The 21,628-nt window shown below is 38.9% G+C and overlaps 1 protein-coding gene across 2 annotated transcripts in view; it reads right to left on the reverse strand.

Moving 5' to 3' along the window:
• LOC149023604 (uncharacterized) overlaps window positions 1-21,122 on the reverse strand; it is a 52,432-nt gene extending 31,310 nt beyond the window's left edge. Inside the window, exons 1-6 of one of the 2 annotated variants that reach the window (XR_016171550.1) lie at window positions 19,979-21,122; window positions 17,833-18,024; window positions 17,484-17,723; window positions 16,400-16,617; window positions 2,860-3,114; window positions 1,732-2,227 (exon numbers count right to left, since the gene is read on the reverse strand). Coding sequence is in view for 1 of the 2 variants with exons in the window: in XM_089144156.1 (XP_089000282.1) it covers window positions 1,955-2,227; window positions 2,860-3,114; window positions 16,400-16,617; window positions 17,484-17,723; window positions 17,833-18,024; window positions 19,979-20,402 (1,602 nt within the window). In the remaining variant the exon portion in view is untranslated. Of the gene's footprint in view, window positions 1-1,263; window positions 2,228-2,859; window positions 3,115-16,399; window positions 16,618-17,483; window positions 17,724-17,832; window positions 18,025-19,978 lie in introns of those variants that run through there. The other variant, XM_089144156.1, reaches the window with a different exon arrangement.
• Between the last annotated feature and the right edge of the window lie 506 nt (window positions 21,123-21,628).

Raw genomic sequence — 21,628 nt, forward strand, 5'->3', positions numbered from 1 at the left:
CACAGTTCAGTAATGGCATACAATTTTCCATTATAAAGAATAACGTCTCTATAATATAGTCCCAAGGCAGTCCACTGTCTGTCCCGTGGAGTACAAAAGGCTAATGCATTGTTAGAATAAATTGCAAGTACCGTACAATTATCCTTCATGATGGCTACCGAAGATACAGTATTCTTATCATCCAAGTTAGAACTATTAGCAGCAAGAGTTGGAGTACATAACAACATAGCCTTATTAATGAAGTTTCTTGAGTAGTTTTCGCTCATAAGACGCGTATAGCTATTCACCATGATATAAAAGTCACCACCAGAGTCCTGTTCAGGAATAGTAGCTAGCGGTGGAAGTCTAATTATAACTTGGGTTAATGGATTTAGGAGATAACATTGTTGTTGGATCTCATGCACCATTATCAGCCATCCATGGTTGGACCCAACACATTGAGAGCCAATGACGATTTTAGGAAATCTTGGTCTCAATATTTTGAGATTGTTGTTGGCATTGTTGGCATAGGAGAGTATGTGAAATTCAGGATAACCAAATTTTGAAAAAAACATCAAGTATGGCAAATAGGGTCGCAAGTTCAATGGCAATGTTTTCTTAGCAGCCATTGCCATTGAATGCCAGGACTTGGAAACTCCACTAAAGCAAAGAAAATCCTCCAAGTTTAATTTATTTGCAATGCTCACCCAGATATCCTCGGGAAGTACATCCATGATATTTTTGACGCCATGATCATTAATAGTGTTATCCATCTTCAATCGCTACCTGGAGGAAGTCATGATGCTAAGATGAATATAACCAAAATCAAAGTATCCCACGAAACTTATTCTTTATTATCTGTCTTGCAAGCAATATATATAGGAATTAATTAGAATTAACAAGTAGAGAAAATTAGAAACTAAAAAATATATCCCTCACAGAGAACCCGTTAGAATGAAACAAGATTCACCAGGTAAACAGCACTACAGCCACTATACAACAAAAAAACTTAGAAACTAAAAGAATATATATATATATATCTCGCAAAGAGACTCACAGCTGATTCGATTTCCCCTCTTGGGCTCGATCCTTTCTTTTCCTTCGTTTTACACCTAATAATAAGTTTTAAATTTCGCTGCCGCCCTGCCCTATATATATACAGCAAACCTAAACAGAGATAGATATCGAGATTCCTAATTCTAATCTGATTCGGCTGCCGCTAGTTAGAAGTTACAACTTACACCTACACACGCCTCTCCTCTCCACTCTCTAGTCTCTACATTAATTGTTTAATATTTTAAAAAAGATAATTTACTACAGCCCATGGATTGACCCCATCCACTATAATAGTATAGATGTGGACTTCGTAGAGGAATCGATTAATCATAATTATGCGGTGATCCTAAATAATAGAACAGTATGTATAAAAGAGTCTGGATCCTCACCCCCATCAAACACGTGGGGCCCACAGGTGAAAATTTAAAGTTTTTTTTTATTTTTTTATTTTTTTTAAAAAGTATTTTTCACCTGGGGCCCCACGTATTTGTGTGGTTGGGAACATGGTACAAAATGTTGAACTACTAACTCGTATGAATAGAAATGATTGTTCTTACAGAAGATGATGAGCACATGAATCAGAATGATCATTTCCATGGAAAGGAAAGAGTGGGAAAAAAGAATATTTAAGCTAATACTAATTTCCTCCCCAGTTGATGCCTCATCTAGAACTGTCCATGCATACCATGCCATCACCTGCTCTGGAATAACTGCAGCAATGGGACTTCATCAACAATTACTGATTTTGGAGATTTTCCCTTTTTGCTCCACGTGTAAAGAAGTAAATCTGGGGTATTTACAGAGATTCATTTTTCCCTTGTTAACCTGAAACTAGTGTGGAAACTATGATATATTCAGTTCATGGCACTCATAAGTTTCCCTTGTTAACCTGAAAACTAGTGGGGAAACTATGACATATTCAGTTCATGGCACTCAGAGGCACCTCGTCTAACTCATCAGCTTCTTCTTTTTCTTCTTCTTCTTCTAGTGATGTTAGATCTGCTTCCACTGTTACGTTGAGTGGACCTTGTGGTGCCCCAAAAAGAGTAGAAAATATCTGTCTATGGCATTCATCACAGAAACAGAAATAGGAGAAGTGACCCTCTCCAGAGAGCTGATGAACTGTGGCCCCTGGCAAGACTCGGTGCACATAATCTGTCATTGATGGTGGAACAACACGATCATCCATACCCTGTCACCATCAAAACATTGTTTATGAAAGAAGAAAAAGAAAACCCCCAAAACTGAAAGTTCTATGCTAAGCTCAAAACAAAATACCAATAATATTTTAATCTGGCAACCAAACACTATCAGCATTCTTTGCAAAAATCAGAACAGATGGTGTCTAAATGATAATTTGGTAAAAACTGAAGGCAAAATCTGTGTTGTGTATGAATTATGAAAAAAACCAGTTGCAGTCGGGATTTAAATGTACATTGGGAGGTCTCATAGGTCAAGTAAGATAATGACATCCATCACCAAGCTTCTATTGATAGCAAACATGTTGCTTAATGGGAATACTGTTGATGGATTAAGAATAGGCTGAACTTATGACTGGGTGGAATGACCAGGAATGCAGCTCAGCACAATCAAAATTTTCCTACAAAACAAGTTACAGAAAGAGAGAGACCAGAATCGAATCTGCTCTACACGACTCTTCTTGAATTCTATGAGACATGGAAAGCTATCCAGGAAATAGAACATGGTCCACCAAGATTAGGTATCAGTGCTGATACATTGAAAATGACCCCAAAAGCAGAACTACCAAACAATTTCAAGGTTAGTTATCCAATTTCTCAACCAAGCAGTAAAACGATAACAGACCTGCCAAATATGAATTGGTCCAAGGAATCCTATCAATTCATTTTCTGGCTGACTGTACAAGGATTTAATCCAATCAAGGATGCCCTTGCTTTTGCTCTTCTGCTGCAATTTAAGGTCTGCAAGGCTGAAACCCCAATTTGACACCTGCAGCACTGCTTCTTCCATAAATGGTTTTGGAATTCCCTGGCGTACCGATTCTTCCACATCCCTCTGCCAAAATGTTTCAAAAATTGGCTCCTCCACCAAAGCTTTATCCTGAAAAAGAAATATCAATATTATGTTGGAAAGAAACTGGTGTCAACAATTGTAGCATATCATATGATATTTACACCAGTAGCATATCATATGATATTTTCTACGAATGGAATCACTCTTATTCATAAAAGAAAAAATATATAAAGAATACATCCATGTGGAACATCCGAATGAAATAAAAAACCACAGGAATGGGCCACCCCAGTTGAGTTTACTGAACTGTGCTCTATCCAGAATAAGTGAGCAGCTATTTTTATGGCATGTTAATCCCTCACACTACAAGAAGGTTTGTCAGTATAGATCCATCACATGATTGCTTTAAAACTGGGGTAAGGCTTTGCCATGTGATCTTCCTGGTTTTGCCTATTTAAATTGTGGTGAGGCTGTGCTAAGTCAGCTTGTTGCTTTGGCGTCTACCCTTCTCATGAAGTTTGATTAGCCGGATCAGTTTGGATTATAAACATCAAATATGCAAATGATTACATAACAAGAAAACATTGAAGAGACCAATCAAAATGACATCCAAATTGAAAATGGTACATAATATTTTACGTAATTCTTAATTAATTTTATTGTTTGCACTAAAGAAAAGAATGTCGAGGGATGGATCCTAAACCATATGCATATACTCGGAAAAAAACTGGCAAGATTGCTTCCATGTCTTAATTTGTACACTTCCACCCAAATTTTGAGTACATTAAACTTTAACTTAATATTTACTCGAGTCATCCACTCCTAAGCAAAATCAAGCAACTGGATAATGACTACCAAATAACCTCTGCTTAATATAGAGCTAAAATAAGAGAATTTCAGCCCCAAAATAGCCACAAAACCAAATCAGAAACTAGAAGATTAGTGTTCTTAGCAAACCGACCTGTAAAACTATTTTTACCCAAAAGAGAACCTGTAAAACTAGATCAATCTTGAAGCAAATGACAATTAGATGATGTAAAAACACTGCTGAAGTTTGAATCAACTTCAGCGGTCGAATTGAGAGATATGATCAAACACCAAAACAGCAATTAGACGGCTGTGGACTGAAATAGCTGGCAATTTAGCTCCAAATTGGATTAAGTGGAGAACTGATGTGAACCAACGCTGCAAGATCAAAGGATTCTAATGGCTGGAATCAGATTTATGAGGTAAGCTGATACTAGGAAGTATACTTTCATGGAGGAAATAAGTGATGGAAGGAATGAAGGTGTGGATCGAATGACAGGGAAAGGAGTGGATGGAGGATTGTAAAAACAGCTGGGATTGGTTGATGGCAGAAGGGGATGAGGAATTAGAAGGTGCAGCAGTTACTCCTGGGCAGTAACAGCAGCTGGCACGAATGGAAGAAGCAGTTGTAGAATTTACATGATAATTGGAGGATTGATGTGATTACTACCAATTCAATGGCCTCTCCTAGCAGTAGCAACAGTAAAGATCTTCACATGAAAAATAGAAGAAGAAAAGAGAAGTTTAGGAATTAGCTCCCTCAGCAATGCCGTAGCCCTTCTTATAACTCACCATGGACAAGAGAATAGCAGCAATAGAACAGAAAATTTCCTTCATAAATCATTGTTTAGGTTTTGACAATTTATTACAAATAAATAAATAAACAAATTGGAACTTCAATTTTTAAGTATACAAACTAACTTCACAGAGAAATAAAACTGAATCTCTGAACAGTAAAATAGAAAACTCTTAAGTTGCAAGATTCTAAAATAGAAACAAGCAACTTAATAAGAATCGATAGATAACTCCCCATTCCTCTGTTCATCCATTGGTAGAGACTAGAGATTGCAATGTGTTGTTATTGACTTATTGTTGGCAACCAAGCCTAAGCATGCAGCGTATGATAAAAACCTGCAACTTGTGCTGAAAGCATGCAGCATATACTTAACAATGGCAAGGATATACTGAGAAGCTGTTCAGAAATACTGTGGAAGGGCAAAGGGGTACAGAACAGTGGCCCATGAGAACAAGGCACACAAAGTGCAATTTAGAATTCGAAGTTCCTACACGTAGCACAGTCCAACCAATAAGAAGGAGAAGCACGGCCTGCCAACTCTAACTTTTTGATGCACTGTTTGTCACGAACCTAATTTTAATGTGACACATGAGCTATGCAAGAGAAGCCAATATTCCAATTGGGTGTTTCCCATAGGCCTTGACCATATACTTCATTCAGCCTTGACTTTGATCTGACAGCTTCAAAAAGGGACATGTCACTTTATTCACATCTGACCGCATTGATTAATATGAATCTCATACACCCTATAGTCCCCATGATTCCATGTGGACTTACACATCAATGCACCATCATTGTAGTTGGAGGCCTGTGAGTGGCTGAACTTAAAATGGGCATATCTTCCTCATCCGAACTCGGAATTGGTGATCCAAGTTGCAGATTGTTAAGCAAAGGGAGCTCTATCCTCTAAGGGATAGAAAACAAAGGAATTATTCATTAAAAATCAACGATTTCATGGATTTCTTGAGTTGAAGCTCCAAACCCTTTGTGAAATGTATTGAACACATCATCGCGCATCTTGAATATTTGAAGATATCTTGAAGTGCCCTGATGATGGCTGTGCTCCATTGAGCTTTTGAGTAATGAATTTTGAGTTAGGTCTGGTGAAGAAATAGAGGAAACCCTTTCCCACTTGTGTTGTATGAACTTGAACCATCTCCAATACACTTTTGTATCTATAATCCTCCATTGAAGCTGCCAAAATGGAAGGGAAGAGTTGTGCCCGAATTTGAGAAGGTTCTTGCACGAAAATGGAGTGAAAGTGAAGGGAGGGAAGAAAAGAAGTGTAGAAGAAGGAAGCAAGAAGCAAAAAGGAAGAAGAGAAGAGAAAACCTGTGAAGAAAGTAAATATGTGATTTGTGTGCACATAGGTGTTTGTGAGAAAACCTAAGATGAAAAAGCATGTAGAGAATAAAAAGGGATGAAGGCTGGAGAGATTGATGAATTGAAATCTGTATTCTCTATGCTGCCAAGGAGCACCTATACTTGAAACATTTATGTGAGCTACCAATCATCTCATCTCATCTCCGAAATACCAATGATCAGAAATAACGAATGTTGTGAGCTATACTTCATCTCTTGGCTGGTCATTTTGATTATGTGTACACACTTTGTATGGTAGATAGGTTGAACTACTGCCATACTGATGCCACGATTTTACATAATCCTTAAAATGGGCGTAACTTTTGCTCCAAGAAGAGTTACGGGACCATCAAGATATCAAAAGAAACAGCTCGATGAGCTCTATAGCATACCTACCCAAGGTTTACTCGATAGGTGTCATTTTAACCCTTGAATTTCATCATTTAGTGGGTTTTTGGGGGCACTTTTAGTTTTCTAGTTAGATTTGGATTCCTAATTTGAGTTGTTTTCGTTATGTTCTATTTTTTCGCTAATATCTTTTAGGGATTCTAGCCATAAATAGGCGCCATTGTTAGCTTGGAAGGCACATTCCAATTTTGAATAATAATTTTCAATTTATCAGAGTTCTCAGAATTCTTGTTCTACGCTATACGTTGTGTCAGTGGTCATCAAAGCTAATGGCAAACAGCGAAAGAAGAGGTGGTCTTCAAGACGTTGTTCAGGAGACTGAAGCCCCATTCGTTGGGGACGAAGCATTGCAATGTTTGGAGCAGCATTTATACGAATGCCTAGATCAACGAATTGATCAAAGCCTTCATTGTTTCGAAGAACGAATCAATGAACTAGCAGATCAATTTGGTGCTCTTAATTTTGATGGGAACCGAAATAGGCAACAAGGCAAAAGACCAGGTGCAGATGTAGCTCTAGGTGACCCTATCGATAGACCTTTTCCAACCCGCAGGCAAAACACTCCTTTGATCTCGGAGAGTTCAATGAAGAGGAGGACAAATTTACAGAGGAAGAACGTATTGGTTATAGAGGTAGAAATCGCTATGGAGGATTTCGAAGAGGTTATGGTGGTCAAGAAGGAAGCAATCAAGAAGTCGGGAATACCTATAGAAAAACATCATAATCCCTATACTTTAGGATGGACTAAATCTGGAGCTAATAGTATTCAGATGACTAAACGGTGTAAAATCCCCATCTCCATTGGCAAGTATCATGATGAGCCATATTGCAATGTGGTGGTGGATATGGATGTGTGTCACTCGTTGTTTGGGAGACCTTGGCTGTATGATGTAGATGCGCAAAGTGCAGCATTCAGGTAGAAGTAACTAGGACAATTTAGTGAAAGAGGGGGTGAAGTACACGTTGTTGCCATTGAAAAACTAGAGAAAGGATGCTAAAAATAATTTCCTTACTCTTACAAGGAAATTTGAAGCTGAAATTAAGGAGGCTAGACAAATTCAAGCATTGATAGTGAAGCAAGCAATTGAGGAGGAAGCTGAGTTGCAAGTGGAGGAGTTGCCAAAAGCAGTCAAACCCTTATTGCAGGAGTAAAGAGAATTGATGCCAGAAGAACACTAGATGGGCTACCTCCTATGCAAGACATTTGGCATCACATAGACCTAATTCCTAGAGTCAATCTACCTAATTTGCCACATTACAGGATGAATCCCAAGGAAAGTGAGATTCTGAAAGAAAGTGGAGGAATTACTGCAAAAATGGCATATTCAAAAACAATATGAGCCCATGTGCTGTTCCTACTTCCTGCATTATTAACTCCTAAGAAAGATGGCAGTTGGAGGATGTATGTCAACAACAGGGAAATCAACAAAATCATAGTTGGCTACAAATTTCGAATCCTAAGACTAAATGACATGCAGGACATGTTACATGGAGCCAAGTGGTGTTTGACCTAGGGATGAATGGAAGATAACTTTTAAAACGAAGGAGGGACTTTACGAATGGTTGGTGATGCCTTTTGGACTTTCTAATGCCCTAATACATTCATAAGGCTTATGAATCAGGTACTCAAATCTTTTATGGGCAAATTTATCGTAGTTTATTTTGATGATATCCTGATTTATAGCCGGATTGAGGAGGATCATCTGCGGCACTTGAGGGAAGTGTTGATAGCATTACAGGCTAACATGTTGTATGTTAATCTTAAGAAGCGCAGTTTTCTAACCAATAAGTTGTTACTCTTGGGATTTAATATTGCTGCTGAAGGAAGAGAAGTGAATGAAGTGAAAGTGAAAGAAATTAAGGAGTGGCCTATGCCAGAAACAGCTTCTGAGGTTTGGAGTTTCATGGGTTAGCTACTTTTTACAGGCGGTTCATAAAGAATTTCAGCACCACAACAACCCTAATTACGGAGAGCATGAAGAAGGGCAAATTTCTACAAGGTGAAGAGGTAGAGAACATTTTTGCGATCCTAAAAGAAAATTTGTGTACCACACCTATTCTAGCATTAACAGATTTTGACAAGCCATCTGAGGTGGATTGTGATGCTAGTGGAGTGGGTATAGGAGCTGTGTTACCACAGGATGCAGACTGGTATGTTATTTCAGGGAGAAGCTCAATGACGCAAGGCAGAAGTGGAGCACTTATAATAAAGAGTTTTATTTTGTTATGAGAGCTTTAAAGGTATGGGAGCACTATCTAATTGGAAAAGAATTTGTGCTTTATTCTGATCATGAGGCTTTAAAATACTTGAATAGTCAGAAGAGGATCAACAAAGACATGCATGCACGATGGTGTCAACTTTTGCAAAAGTTTCCATTTAGATTGAAACACAAGTCAAGAGTGCACAACGTAGTGGGGAATGCATTGAGGAGGAGAGTTGGCTTGTTGGTTACCTTGCACCAAGATATTCTGCGGTTCGAACAATTGCAAGACTGTTATTCAAGCGATGAGGATTTGGGCAGATTTGGGAGACGTGATGTTGGTCAACCTGTGCAGGAATTTTATGTTTAGGATGGTTACTTAATGCATGGAAATCAGCTTTGCCTTCCTTGGACATCATTACGAGGAAAGGTAATTCATGATTTACATGATGGTGGGTTAGCTGCACAGTTAGGCTGTGATAAGACTACTGTAGCGGTTAACGAACAATTTTATTGGTCCCAATTGCGCAGGGATGTGAGCAGGTATGTGCAAGGTGTTATGTCTGCCAGACTGCGATGGGGCAGACTAAGAATACAGGTCTTTACATGCCCTTGTCAGTTCCTGAAAATATATAGGAGGACTTGTCGATGGACTTTGTGCTAGCTTTGCCACTAACCCAGCAGGGAACAGATTCTGTTTTTGTTGTGGTTAACAGGTTTTCCAAGATGGCGCACTTTATTCCTTGTCGCAAGACTTCAGATGCAGTGAGTGTGGCGAAGTTGTTTTTCAAGGAAGTTGTTCACCTGCATGGAGTCCCTACACCTATTACTTCTGGCAGGTATAGCAAATTTTTGGGATGCTTTTGGAAGATGTTATGGAGGCTATTTGATTAAGCTTTGAATTTCAGCATCACAGCTCACTGGCAGACTGATGGACAGACAGAAGTGGTTAATCAGACTTTGGGCAATTTAATTCCCAGCATTTGTGGGGACAAACCAAAGCAGTGAAATGCTCTATCACAAGCAAAGTTCGCTTATAATAATGCAGTTTACAGTTCTACAGGAAAGTCATCTTTTTCAGTTGTTTACAAAAAGGCGCCACAACATACTGCTACATTCAAACACAAAAATGTTCTGCATACTTTGAAAAGTCCACCATTACATTAGTGCTCTAAGCGAGTTCTGCAGCCATTGCCTTAAGTTCCAACTTATGATCTTTCCTTTCTCATAAGATTATGGTCTCTGTTCTCCAATAATGTACCTCCAAATCCTTATGTTGTTTTTAAAAGCAACAGCTTTTGGGATCAAGTTTGCAGCAGATAAAGTAATTTTCTGGAAGAATAATGTTCAGATAAGCAAAGGAGGTGCAAGAAAGAGTACCATTTCTAACTTCATGTTTTCAAGCTTTTGAACTAAAATAATGCATCAAAGTACTTCACAGCCATCCTAGTCCCTGAACATGAGAGGATAGAAGTTTGAATTGTTTTCAAACTGAATTTAACAGGCCATATCCATTGAGATGGAAACCAAATGAGACAGAGCTTTCCTCAACAAACTACATTCAAATCTAGAGGTGCAATAGAGACGAGATGGGTTGAGCTTTTCAAAACCCAATCCCATCCCTTAGCTAAGTTCATTCTCGCTCTAACAGTAACACTAACTCAGGGTCTGAAATTATTCTCTGACATTGAAACCTGACAAAAGTCAAGTCCAATACTGCCCTGATTGTCCCTAATTGTACCAGATTAGGAAGGGTTGGCCTTGTCCATGTCCCTGATTGGTCTTGTTCCTAACCCTGGCCCTAATAAATCTAATAAGAAGTCAGTAGTTTGAACCTACAAGAGATACAAGTTCAGATAGCATTAACCCTATAATAAAGTATCATTTTGGCAATGATTCCTCTCTTCCTCTCTTTTCTAGTTGATTTTGTGTCTGTTGGGATCAGGGCTAAAATTAGGGACGCGTTGGGACCGGCCGACAAGACAAACACTAATCCCCAGGCCCACCCTTAGCTCTGATTCAACGCCAGAATATTTTGGCTTTGATCATGAAAGTCAACCTAGAGGGGGTGGATTGCGATTAGTGGATTTGCATCATAATTAGAAATCAATTAACAACTAAAAAACTAAAACAATAAAATAGCAATGGACAAGGCACAAGGATTTTTATAGTAGCTCGATTCAAATGAATCTACATCCACCCCTTTGTAAACCTTAGAGAGAATTCCACTAGTATGTCCCTTTCAGTATAGTGGGGTGGAGGTAATAACAGCTTTAACAATCCTAGTCTAGGAAAAAGTACCTTTACAAGAGTTATGATCTCAAGCAAGAGCACACAATTACAAATGAAAGAAATACTAAACATAAATACCTCTTGGGTGTGGCACAAACCTTGTATGAGTATAATTTATGTATGCACTTGACTACAAGTCTCCAAGCTCTAAGCTCTGCTCCTTAGGTTCTACAATTCTATGATTCTGGTTAAAAGGGAATGGAACTCCAAAAGGGTTTCGATTTTTGGGACATCTAAGGCTGTGGAAAAAGCACGTTAATATGGGCTGATAATTGCTTTGACAGTCGTGCTTAAGAGACCCATTAAGACCCCTATTTATAACCCAAATATTGGGTTTGAATATGGACACTAGAATCCAGCCTAGCCTAACGATCAATCGTCAGTTGACTGGTACATCGACCGTTAGCCTGGCGGTCAACCAGAAGGCCTTGATAGTTGAAAACCACCAAGCTTCTGATGGTGACAGTTGATCAAGCTATTTTGTCTGATAGTCGATGCCACTTCAACCGGTGGCTTTTAAGGGCTTTCTGAAATTACCTTTGGCTTTTCACTTTTGCCCCAAAAATCTTACCAAGCACTCCCTTTTGCCCATGCATTTAGTTCTATAGAATTGCACACTTGAATTTTCATGCATTTACAATGCTGCTTGTCCTAGTCTAAACGCATGGTCTTCTAGCTCATTCTTGCTTCATTCTTGAGCTCTTGAGTTGTACTTGCATGCTTGTTGGTCCATCGTTGGTTTTCCATATCGTGAGTGCTAGGATTTGGGTCTTTGTATACTTTTCCAATTAATATGTTGGCATCCAAAATTCTTATGTTAACTTGTCGACATTTAAAAACAATAATTAATTGGACAGAGCTTGAACCCTTGGAAGTACTAGTTTATCATATGTTTCAATCCAAAGGAGTCATGTCAATGATATAGGTACTTTCATGGTGAGGTCACATATGCACTTTAGATTGTCATCATCCAAAATTCTAACATTAATGTGTTGGAAGTTAGAGTCATTAACTAATACGGCACATCTAGAATCCTTGGAAGTTCTAGTCTTTCACATGTTATGATGCAAAGGAATTATATCAGTAATATAGAGAGCATTATGGTAAACTCCATGCATGCACAGTAAACTCCATGCATGCACTTCTAAGCTCTGAGCATCCAAGTTTTCAAATGAAAGAAGCAAGAAACTGAAACAAACCAACATTCATAGGATTATCAGAAGGAAAACAAAAATGAGCAATACATCTTGACAAAAATGATATATTGATCATATCACATAATATCTTTTCAAGTAAAGATGTGCACCCGATATGGTCATTAGCGACTTTTTAGACTCAAGCCACCTTTATATTTGTAAAGATATTTTACTCTTCTTTTCTTGTTTTTTTTTTTTTTTGGGGGGGGGGGAGCAGTTAGATTTTCACCATTTCCTTTCTTCCAAAATTGTTAATTCCCCAAAAAAAAAACATTCATTAATTACTTTGAACCAGAATATATAAGTATTTGGATTAAAGAACTAGTTCAATATTAGCTGTGGACGAACTCAGCATTACCAGGCTGACCAAAACTAAGGAAGAGATGGTAGTTGAAGCAGTTTATGCCGGTTGTCTTTTTCCTTTGCAGATTCAGTTGCCAAAACAAGCGGACAAGAGTGTGACAGCAGATCACATGGCTAAGCAGATTGTTGAGGTGCACCAAGACGTCAAACAGAAGTTGGAAGCTACAAATAAGAAATACAAGGCAGCAGTTGACAAGCATAGACAGAGACAACTCTTTGCAGAGGGCGATAAAATCATGGTGTTCCTCTGTAAAGAACAATTTTCAGGTGTTACCTACAGCAAGTTGCAGCCGAAGAAGTATGGGCCTTACACTGTCAGCAGGAAGATCAATGACAATGCCTATGTTATTGACCTACCACACAGCATGGGTATTTCTAATATTTTTAATGTCGCTTATCTATCTCCGTTTCATACTTCAACTGAGCCATTGCATCCGGACCCTGTTCCTAACTCGAGGTCGAGTTTTTGTCAAGTGGAGGAGAATGATGCGATGATTTAACAGTAATCCTTAAAACAGGTGTAACTTTTTATCTAGGAAGAGTTATGGGACCATCAAGATATCAAAAGAAACGACTTGATGAGCTCTATAGCATCCTTACCTGGTTACCCAGTAGGTGTCATTTTGACCCCCTGAATTCCATCGTTTAGTGGGTTTTCAGGGCACTTTTAGTTTCCTAATTAGATTTGGATTCCTAATTTGAGTTGTTTTATTTTTTTCCCTAATATTTTTTAGGGCTTCTAGCTATAAGTAGGCGTCATTATTAGCTTGGAAGGCACATTCCAATTCAGAATAACAATTTTCAGCTTATCAAAGTTCTCAGAATTCTCGTTCTACACTAGAGGCTGTGTCACATAGACCAACGCTAGATGTGCTTTCATTGTAAGGCATCATTATAAGGACAAGTTTGTATATCTAGCTACTAGTGGGTACTAGGAGACCACTGGGGGTAAGACCCTTGCCTCTATTTTTAGGGGTGGAAGTAGGTTGGATGTTCTGAGTCATAGGTGTGAGTCGTGTGACTAAAATATCTGACGTCATGAGTGTGGCCTCCTAGATTCATTCTACATAAATGGATGAAGACCTAGCCTTAGTATTTTTCAAGTGTGGAAATTGGTAATGAGAAGATGCTGAGTTCTGAGTGATCATTACTCCATGCACCTAGGCAAACTTCCAAACCATGTATATTTGTGTGTTGTGGATGCTTATTCTCTTGTATTTGAAGTTTGCTGTGTGCAGGGTGGGTGTACACACTTGTTAGAGTCTTTGAGTCTAGCTAGGATGTATACACGACTCGAGTATGTGTATGTCATTTGTGATACTATGAGACAATATGGCACATAGAAAGCAAAGGTATACTATGAGAAGATAGGAATATCGTGAGAAGGTATGGAAGTACTAGGAGACAACATAGTATACTGAAAGGCAGCTTATATGTGCAGCTTATATGTACAGCTATAATCAAGGGAATACCGTGTAGCACAACATTGTGTGTGAGACAGCTCTGAGCAGCAGAGTGCCATCATATTGGGGATTATCTACAGGAATTAGGGAATGGTTGTGAAAAGAAAATTTGGAACAATTTTGTGACCCTAATTCACCTCCCCCTTTCCCTCTTTCCATTGACCTGAGGACAGCATCCCCCCTCCCCACCCCAAAAAAAAAGGGAGGGCGGGGGGAAGAGAGAGAGAAATTGACCCTTCCAAAAAACCTTCACATGATTTGGTGTAGGCTCTCCTAAGACCTTCCAGTATCATTCAAACGAAGGCAAAATAAAGAGGTTGTGAAACAGGTCTATTTCTTCATGTTTGTCATATATCACTGCTTCAAGACATTCATGCGAATAACCGCATTCAGCAGAGAGTATATCAACTAAAAGCAGGCTCTAACAACTTATTTGGAAAGACAAGAAAGGCAGGTCTAAAGAATTTGTCCATTCATAATAAATATGAAACAGATTAAGGCCAAGTTTGTTAACAATTCAGAAATTGTAACTCGGTTTTGATCCCCCTTCCCTTTCTTCAACCATTGTTTTTGTTGCATAGAACATTTTTTATAACCCCTTTGTTTTGAAAGAACTGTCATCAAACATTTTGTTTTTGAAAATAAAAAAGAATAAGTTTTCAACACATGAATTTTAATTTTTCATTTTCTGCACTAAAGGTTTTTAGTAGTTTAATTTAGAACAGCGAAAAATTTGAGGTTTTCTGGTCATAACACTAAGCAGAAAATACAAACCCTTCTCTCTCCTGTTGGGGTAACAATGTCTTCTACGCTGTCTCTTGGTTTGTGGGTTGACCCAAAGGCCATATGGGTTTCTACACTATCTTTAGCAAGGGTTCTTTTTCTGTAACACAATCTGAAAGAGATGTGAGGGCAAATGACTGTAATCTATTCTCCATTGACAGTGAAACAGACTCATATCACCATGGATGTAAGAAATTCTCACCGAAACTAAGTAATATCCTGTGTCTGTTGTATGGTTCTTGTACAAAGTCATGTCTGCAACTCTGTGCAAATCTTACCATCAGAATTGACTCAAACTTGAAATACCTTTCCCAATATTAGGACTCCATTCTCTCCAAGTTGCAGCCCATTATCTTCCCTCTAGACTCTTTGACCTAGGAATCCTATTGAACTCAACCACCTACTAATCTTTCGGAGTTACCCCATCAAATCCAAGCTCAACTTTGTCCTCCTCTTTACCATATTAGACCTTCCCTTAAAGCCACAAGGCCATTTGAATCTTCAACTCATAAAAGAAATCTTAACAGCCTACTTGAAGATTTCTGGATTTTGGGCTTGGTTCACTGAAGATCTTAGCATTTGGGGCCTTGATTGGACACTTCACTCGAAGCTGTATCAAAGCCATAAATTCAAAACCAATAGGATAGGCCGACACATGTAGTAGTGGTGCCTTGTAACCAGAGATAAATAATTAATGAAGTTACAAACTAAAGGTATGACAATACCATATAGAAACAAAGCAAACTATTGATCCCATGATTCTGGTTTTAAGTAAACCAGCTGAACCTAGACCATGTGTTTGGTCTGGCCTGAACCAAAGGTCCAGGTGAAGAACTATGGCCCTCAGTAGGGGGCTGACCATTCTTATTCCTAAGGCTGTACGGCTTGTAGGGCAGCTTCTATGCATCATTAAGTCTAAATGGGGCCATCAGTTCATCCAACTAACACATATCAAACAATTGTTACCCTTAAAACACACACACAGACATGTTGATGGAGCTTGCATAACAATGGCCTATGACGATTCCAAGGCAGGGTTTGGACGTTGGCCAGAGATGAACAAGGGAGGATGATTTTTTGTTTTGAAGAAGACTGGCAATCAATCAGCCATTTCAGCAGAAGCACTCGCGATTAGAAGAAGAATGATATGGGATATAGAGTTGCACCTCAATTACACCATCATTAAATGTGATGATGCAGAAGTAGTTCAGCTTCTCCAGAACTCAAAGAAGAAAAATCTCACTTGGAAGGTCAAACATATTCTTCAAGACATCAAATTATCGACGGATGCTTTTGAAAATCTTAGCCGTCTTAATGTTCTAAGAGAAGCCAATAATGTAGCTGATCATTTGGCCTCTTTTGCAGCAAAACAACAACAATCTTTGTACTCAGAATATCAGATAAATCCCCCCTCTTTATATGTTGGCCTCTGTTAATAGTTAATTTAGGATGTAATTTTCCAAGAAGATTTAAATTTAAATAAACAACTATTCTACCAGAAAACCCAAAGTAATGAACTACATATCATCTGTCTATTCCAGATCTAGTTAATGTCCAGCTTGTCCATTAACAGAAGAGTAAGGGGAAAAAAAGAAGAAGAAAAATGTGATTACAAATATCATTTTTTTTATGATAAGATTCGTAGATATTTTGCAAATGCCGTGATCCTTAAATAGTGATTGGAAATGGAAATGCACTCACCCTCTTTCCTAGTGACACTGATAACCACTTGTCAATCTGACCATGCTTCCCAGCTAGAAAACTGCGGCGGTAAAAGAAAGCAAGAAATCTTGGGAACCTCCGAGCTAAGAAAAACTTCAGCTTCCTTCTTGGCGTCCACTTCTCCCAGGTTCTTTGCTTCTCTTCCTTTGTCATGGTTGATTCATACGGATTAACCATTGGGGCAAACATGATTGCTCCTGCAAGGATTTGTCATGATGGGTTAGAAAGTAGACACAAAACTGTCATCTAGCTATGCCAAATGAAGAGCTGATATGTCCACTCGAACTGTTTGATAGGTGGCGTCATACAATCATACACAGCAAACATTTTCCCCTCATACTATTGAGGTCACCCAACATTTTCTAACCCTTCCTCAAATACTGACTCCCCCCCCCAAAAAAAAAAAAAATCTCAAAAGTCTTTTTCACATGACATACTCCATTTATTTTGAGCAGGCAACAGAAGTGAAATGTGATGTGGGCTATTTTTCCATAAAACTTGAATGTTGAGAAATCCAGATAACAGATTCCAGGACCAAAATCAGAAAGCCCTCGAAGTGGATCACCTAGAAAAAACTGTCAGCTGATAATAGGGCAGTTACTAAGAGAAATTTCTAAGAGGATTAATTTTCTGATGGCTGCTTTTTTCCACTTAATACCATGAAGAAGTAGCATGTATCACCCAGTACTTGTGGAATGCAACAGACCAAACAGAGGTGCACTCAGCATGGCAAAATGAAGGTTCAAAGTAATCCTTTTGAAATGTTTTTACTGTTATACATACAAGTGAAAGCCGTCAACTCACTCTTTTTCCCTTTTTTTGTTTTGGCGGGGGGGGGGGGGGGAGAACTGAGTTGGGCCTAAATCTGACATGGTCAATCAAATGGGCCTCCTTATCTGACAGTTGGAATATCACATCATCTCTCTGCTATATAATACTGCTATTAACAACAACAATGATTATAGTTAATATTGACAAAAATTGATATTTGAAAAAGAAATATCCATTCCCAAATACCAACCACCCAGATCAGCTTCTTGTTTTATTCTTGGGTTGTTCTAACCTGCCAGCCTCTCAGGAATGTATCTGAGCGCAGCCCAAGCATGAATGCTTCCACCTGAGTAACCCATCACCCAGAACTTGTCAGTGACACCAGTGGCATCTGCAATGTATGACATATCCATGGCTGACGAGTTAAGATTCCTGATGGGGTGAGGATCACTCTCCCCAAAACCAGGAAGATCATATGTTACCAAGCGAACACCAAACTCCTCCAGCAGTGATGCTTTAACTCCAGGTATCCCTTTTTAAGAATAAAACACACATTCACAAATTAACAGAAGCTCACAAGGGACAACCGTTGAACCTTTGTATACCAAATTCACTCAACTATGATGAGCTAGTTGATTTACCTGCGAGCCGGGATGAAAGAAAGGAATGTGGAGCAATCAAGGAGAACCTGGCTCGGTCAGCTGGAACACCTTGCTCTTGATATGCAATATGTCTTCCATCAGGAAGTTGTATATAACTAGCACTAGGAGGATGTATAAGCACTTCCTTTATCTTTGGTGCAGAACTGTCCTGTGCAGTATTTACATTCAATGCTGCAGATTGACTTTACATTAGGAAGTAAGCATAAGAGTAAGGAAATGTATGTAATTGTGTAAAAAGGTAACCAAGTTCTAATACCAGGAAATGGTTGCATTTCCAGGTTTGGTAACAATACGAAGAAGAAGAAAAAATCGTAATCCAAACTAGAGATGGTCACAGAGCAAAATGTTGTTTGAAGTGCAAACAAATGCTAGAGAAGGTTCGTAAAGATGACAAATAAGGTACCAAAAAGAGAGGGGCCATGCCTACAGGCTTGAGAAAAGGAAACTATTTAAGGGTAGTCAACTGTAGGTACTCGACATAAAAGAGCAAAAAGCTAGCAAAACATCACCACTGAAAGTAGATTTATGTTTGTCTAATGTGAGTTTGCTCTATCTTTAAACATAGCAGTAATACAAGATTTCGCACTGGGAACCCAAGCACAAGGATGTAGCCATGTAGGTACAACCGTACAAGTTAAAAAATATTCCTCTTCTTTCTTTTTTTTTTTTTTTTTTTTTTTTTTTTTGGAGGGGGGGTGGGGGTAAAGATGAACATTCCCTCTTCATGTTGTCTCAAAGGTTAAGCTAGCATTCCTAAATATTTTATCTGAATCCTATTGTAACTTGTCTATATGGCCTTCCTCACACCCTACCCTCTGTAAACAGGATTAAGTTTCTCTTCTTCTCTTTCTTTTTTCTTTTTATTATATTTTGAACAATCCTAAGTAGAACTTATTAATCAGATGGAAATGCACAAGGACACAAGAATGTCAAAACTTATAAGAAAGGATGGAGAGGTGCATACTCAGCCCACAAGGCTCCTACAATGGCAGGGTCTGGAGTGGGTGAAATGCACACATCTTTAAACAACTATATAAGTTTGGGTCCTATAATATCTTATGAAAACTAGAGTCATCTTACATCCTTCATTGTCCATTCAAGCTTTCCATTGATTTTCCTATCTCCATTAACAAGCTTAGGGCAAGGGCTCTACAGAGAAGCTCTAAACATATCTGCTAATAGAAAATTGTATATATGAAACAAGCTAAGTTCCATATGGCCTCTGAAAACCTGCAGCTTTGCTATATAGGGCTATAACTCAAACCCTGATGGTGTAGTTGATTTAGTAACTATATCTGTGTTTGCATGGGGACACAAGCTAATGCTAATCTTTCACATACACTTATCCAGTGCACTTAGTCATTATGCTTCTATGTTGTGAGCACTGGTCATGTAAAGAGTCTTTTGGTTCACCACAAAAATGGAGTTACCTGTCACAGTCAGCTCATCATTAGCCTTGTAGTATATCTAACGGTCCCCAGGGCATACATCTTTATGGACGCCAATTAGGACCTGCACATGTAATGTATCAGGAATTCCAGACTCCTCACCTGAGGAGGAATAAGTTTGTTTTTCTAATTATCAGGGCAAGCACATAAAAAGAAACTTAATCATAGGTATCAGGGTTGCAAATTAAGTATCATAGCACATTCTTTGACAAGGGAGGTTCAACAAACCAACTGAAGACATTCAAGGTGGTAACAGTCTTAAATCTGATTTACCCATCTATTTACTGTCTAGTGGCAAACAAAAACATGAAGGGGCTGGCAGACATCTCCTTCCCCCCTCAAAAAAAATCCCCGGGGCTTCCCTCGCAGAGAATAAAAAGAGGAAATAGTCATTTGTTAGTTTTCTTATTTTTTTTGCCTCATAACATGGGAAGATAACCCAAGAAGCAGTTTTACCTACTCACATCATTTGAGACAAATTTATAAAGGAGGAAAGCATCTGCCTAAAATACTCCAAAGAGGCAAAAAAATACTACAAGTGAAAGCAGATCCGTTATAAAATAAACATCTAGCAAACCCGTCGTCAATGTTGCATGCTTTTCAACGAAGTTTCAAATTGCGCAACTAAATCCTTAGCATTTATGATGAGTTGAATCATCTAAACGACAAGAAAGTACCTGCTAATGCGAGAATAGAAACGAAGAAAATCACCGGCCATGCGTGAACCGGGTCTCGATCCTCCGGCAAGTATTCATTCAAGAATTTGAGTCTAGTAGAAACCTTTGCCCAAGGCCCACCAAACTTCTGCACAATAAACGAATCCTCGTTCCCAAAATTCTGCTGCGCTACATCCCTGCAACCTCTAGCCAACTCAATCAGCATTTCGGCGGAAGCCGTCAAGAATCCTTTAACTTGATCCTTAAAGCTTTCTGGTTCAACTGCAGTGTTTTCGAGCTCCTGAACACCAATGAAACTAGTCGCCGTCGTTTCCACCAACGCCGGTGCGAAACTGATTCCATCATCGGAGTAAACAATTCCTGTGTTATCCACGAGACTAGCAAGCTGCTCTCGCCATGTCTTTGTTACTGTGACTTCCGACATCTCAACTAACACCAAACACCTAAACTATTACAAACTGAAATCAACACTCACAAGTATCATTCATATGTTAGCATTCCTTGATTTCGGGGTCAAGAAAGTGATTGGAGAAGCAAAAGCTCCATTGACTACAGCCTTTTCGATCCAGAACTCGAACTTGGGGTATTCAAAGTAGCGCAGAAAACGAAGCTAACAGAATAAAACTATATCTCAATTGCGTAATCTTGAAGCTGCATTGATTAAAAGGCTGAAACCCTAGCGGAACAACCAACGGACAAGATCTATCAAGAAGCTCTTAGGAAAAGAGACAAAAGGCAAAAGCAACCATCATCTTTTTCTTCCCGACAAAGACATGGATGCCTTGAGAAGATCTCATCTCAAATGCGTCGACTACTTAGACGAATAGACATTTTAACCGTCATCGCCATTAATGGCAGTTTCCGAGCAATTAAATTTGTCCGATCAAGACTGACCGACAGTGCCAAGTGCTAAACCATTGGATACAGAAACATACCGAATCGGCAAATCTAGATCGACGAGCAGTATTCTTCCACGTTGACAAACTGCTCTGTCTTTACAGTTTAGTGTCGGCTGTAGTGTGCGCTGTTGAGAGGAAATTATCCTTGTGGTGCACCGTGCACCTGTAATTGCCGGTTACGACTTTCTTCTTCAGAGTTGAGTGAATTGCGCTATGAGCATGTGATGCGCCCACCCACTGCTGACAAGGAATGTTATATTCCCTTTTTTGATTAACTAACTTTCCTTTTCTTTTGGCGGATAGACTCGATAGAGTCGGTAGTGGCATTTGGCAGATTCCCTTTACCAAAAAAAAAAAAAAAAGCATTTGGCAGATTCGCTGAGTGTCAAGCCGCCGGTCTGGTTGGTTCAATTTTAATCCGTCTAAAACGGTTCTATACAGGGTTTTTTTTTGTCTAAGGTTCATCTGGGCCAGTTTTGTACGCACCTCGATTACATCCTCGAGGGGAGTTTTGTCATCTGCAAGGATCGAACCCATGACCTCTCCACTGATAAGTATGGATCTTACCACTCTTTTTTTTTTTTAAATACATAAACGGGGTTAAAAAAATCAAATCAATTTAAAGAGAGCTGGTCAAACGATCCACCTGAAGGAACTCCTCTATACCTTGAAGGGGTTCCTGAAAAAAATGCGTAGGAGACTCCAATGTTGTTGTTCTCTTCGCCATCCAATCGGCAACCATATTTGCTTT

This window comes from Hakea prostrata, chromosome 2 (assembly GCF_041222555.1).
Source record: "Hakea prostrata isolate BN-2017 chromosome 2, UWA_Hpros_2, whole genome shotgun sequence".
NCBI lineage: Eukaryota > Viridiplantae > Streptophyta > Magnoliopsida > Proteales > Proteaceae > Hakea > Hakea prostrata.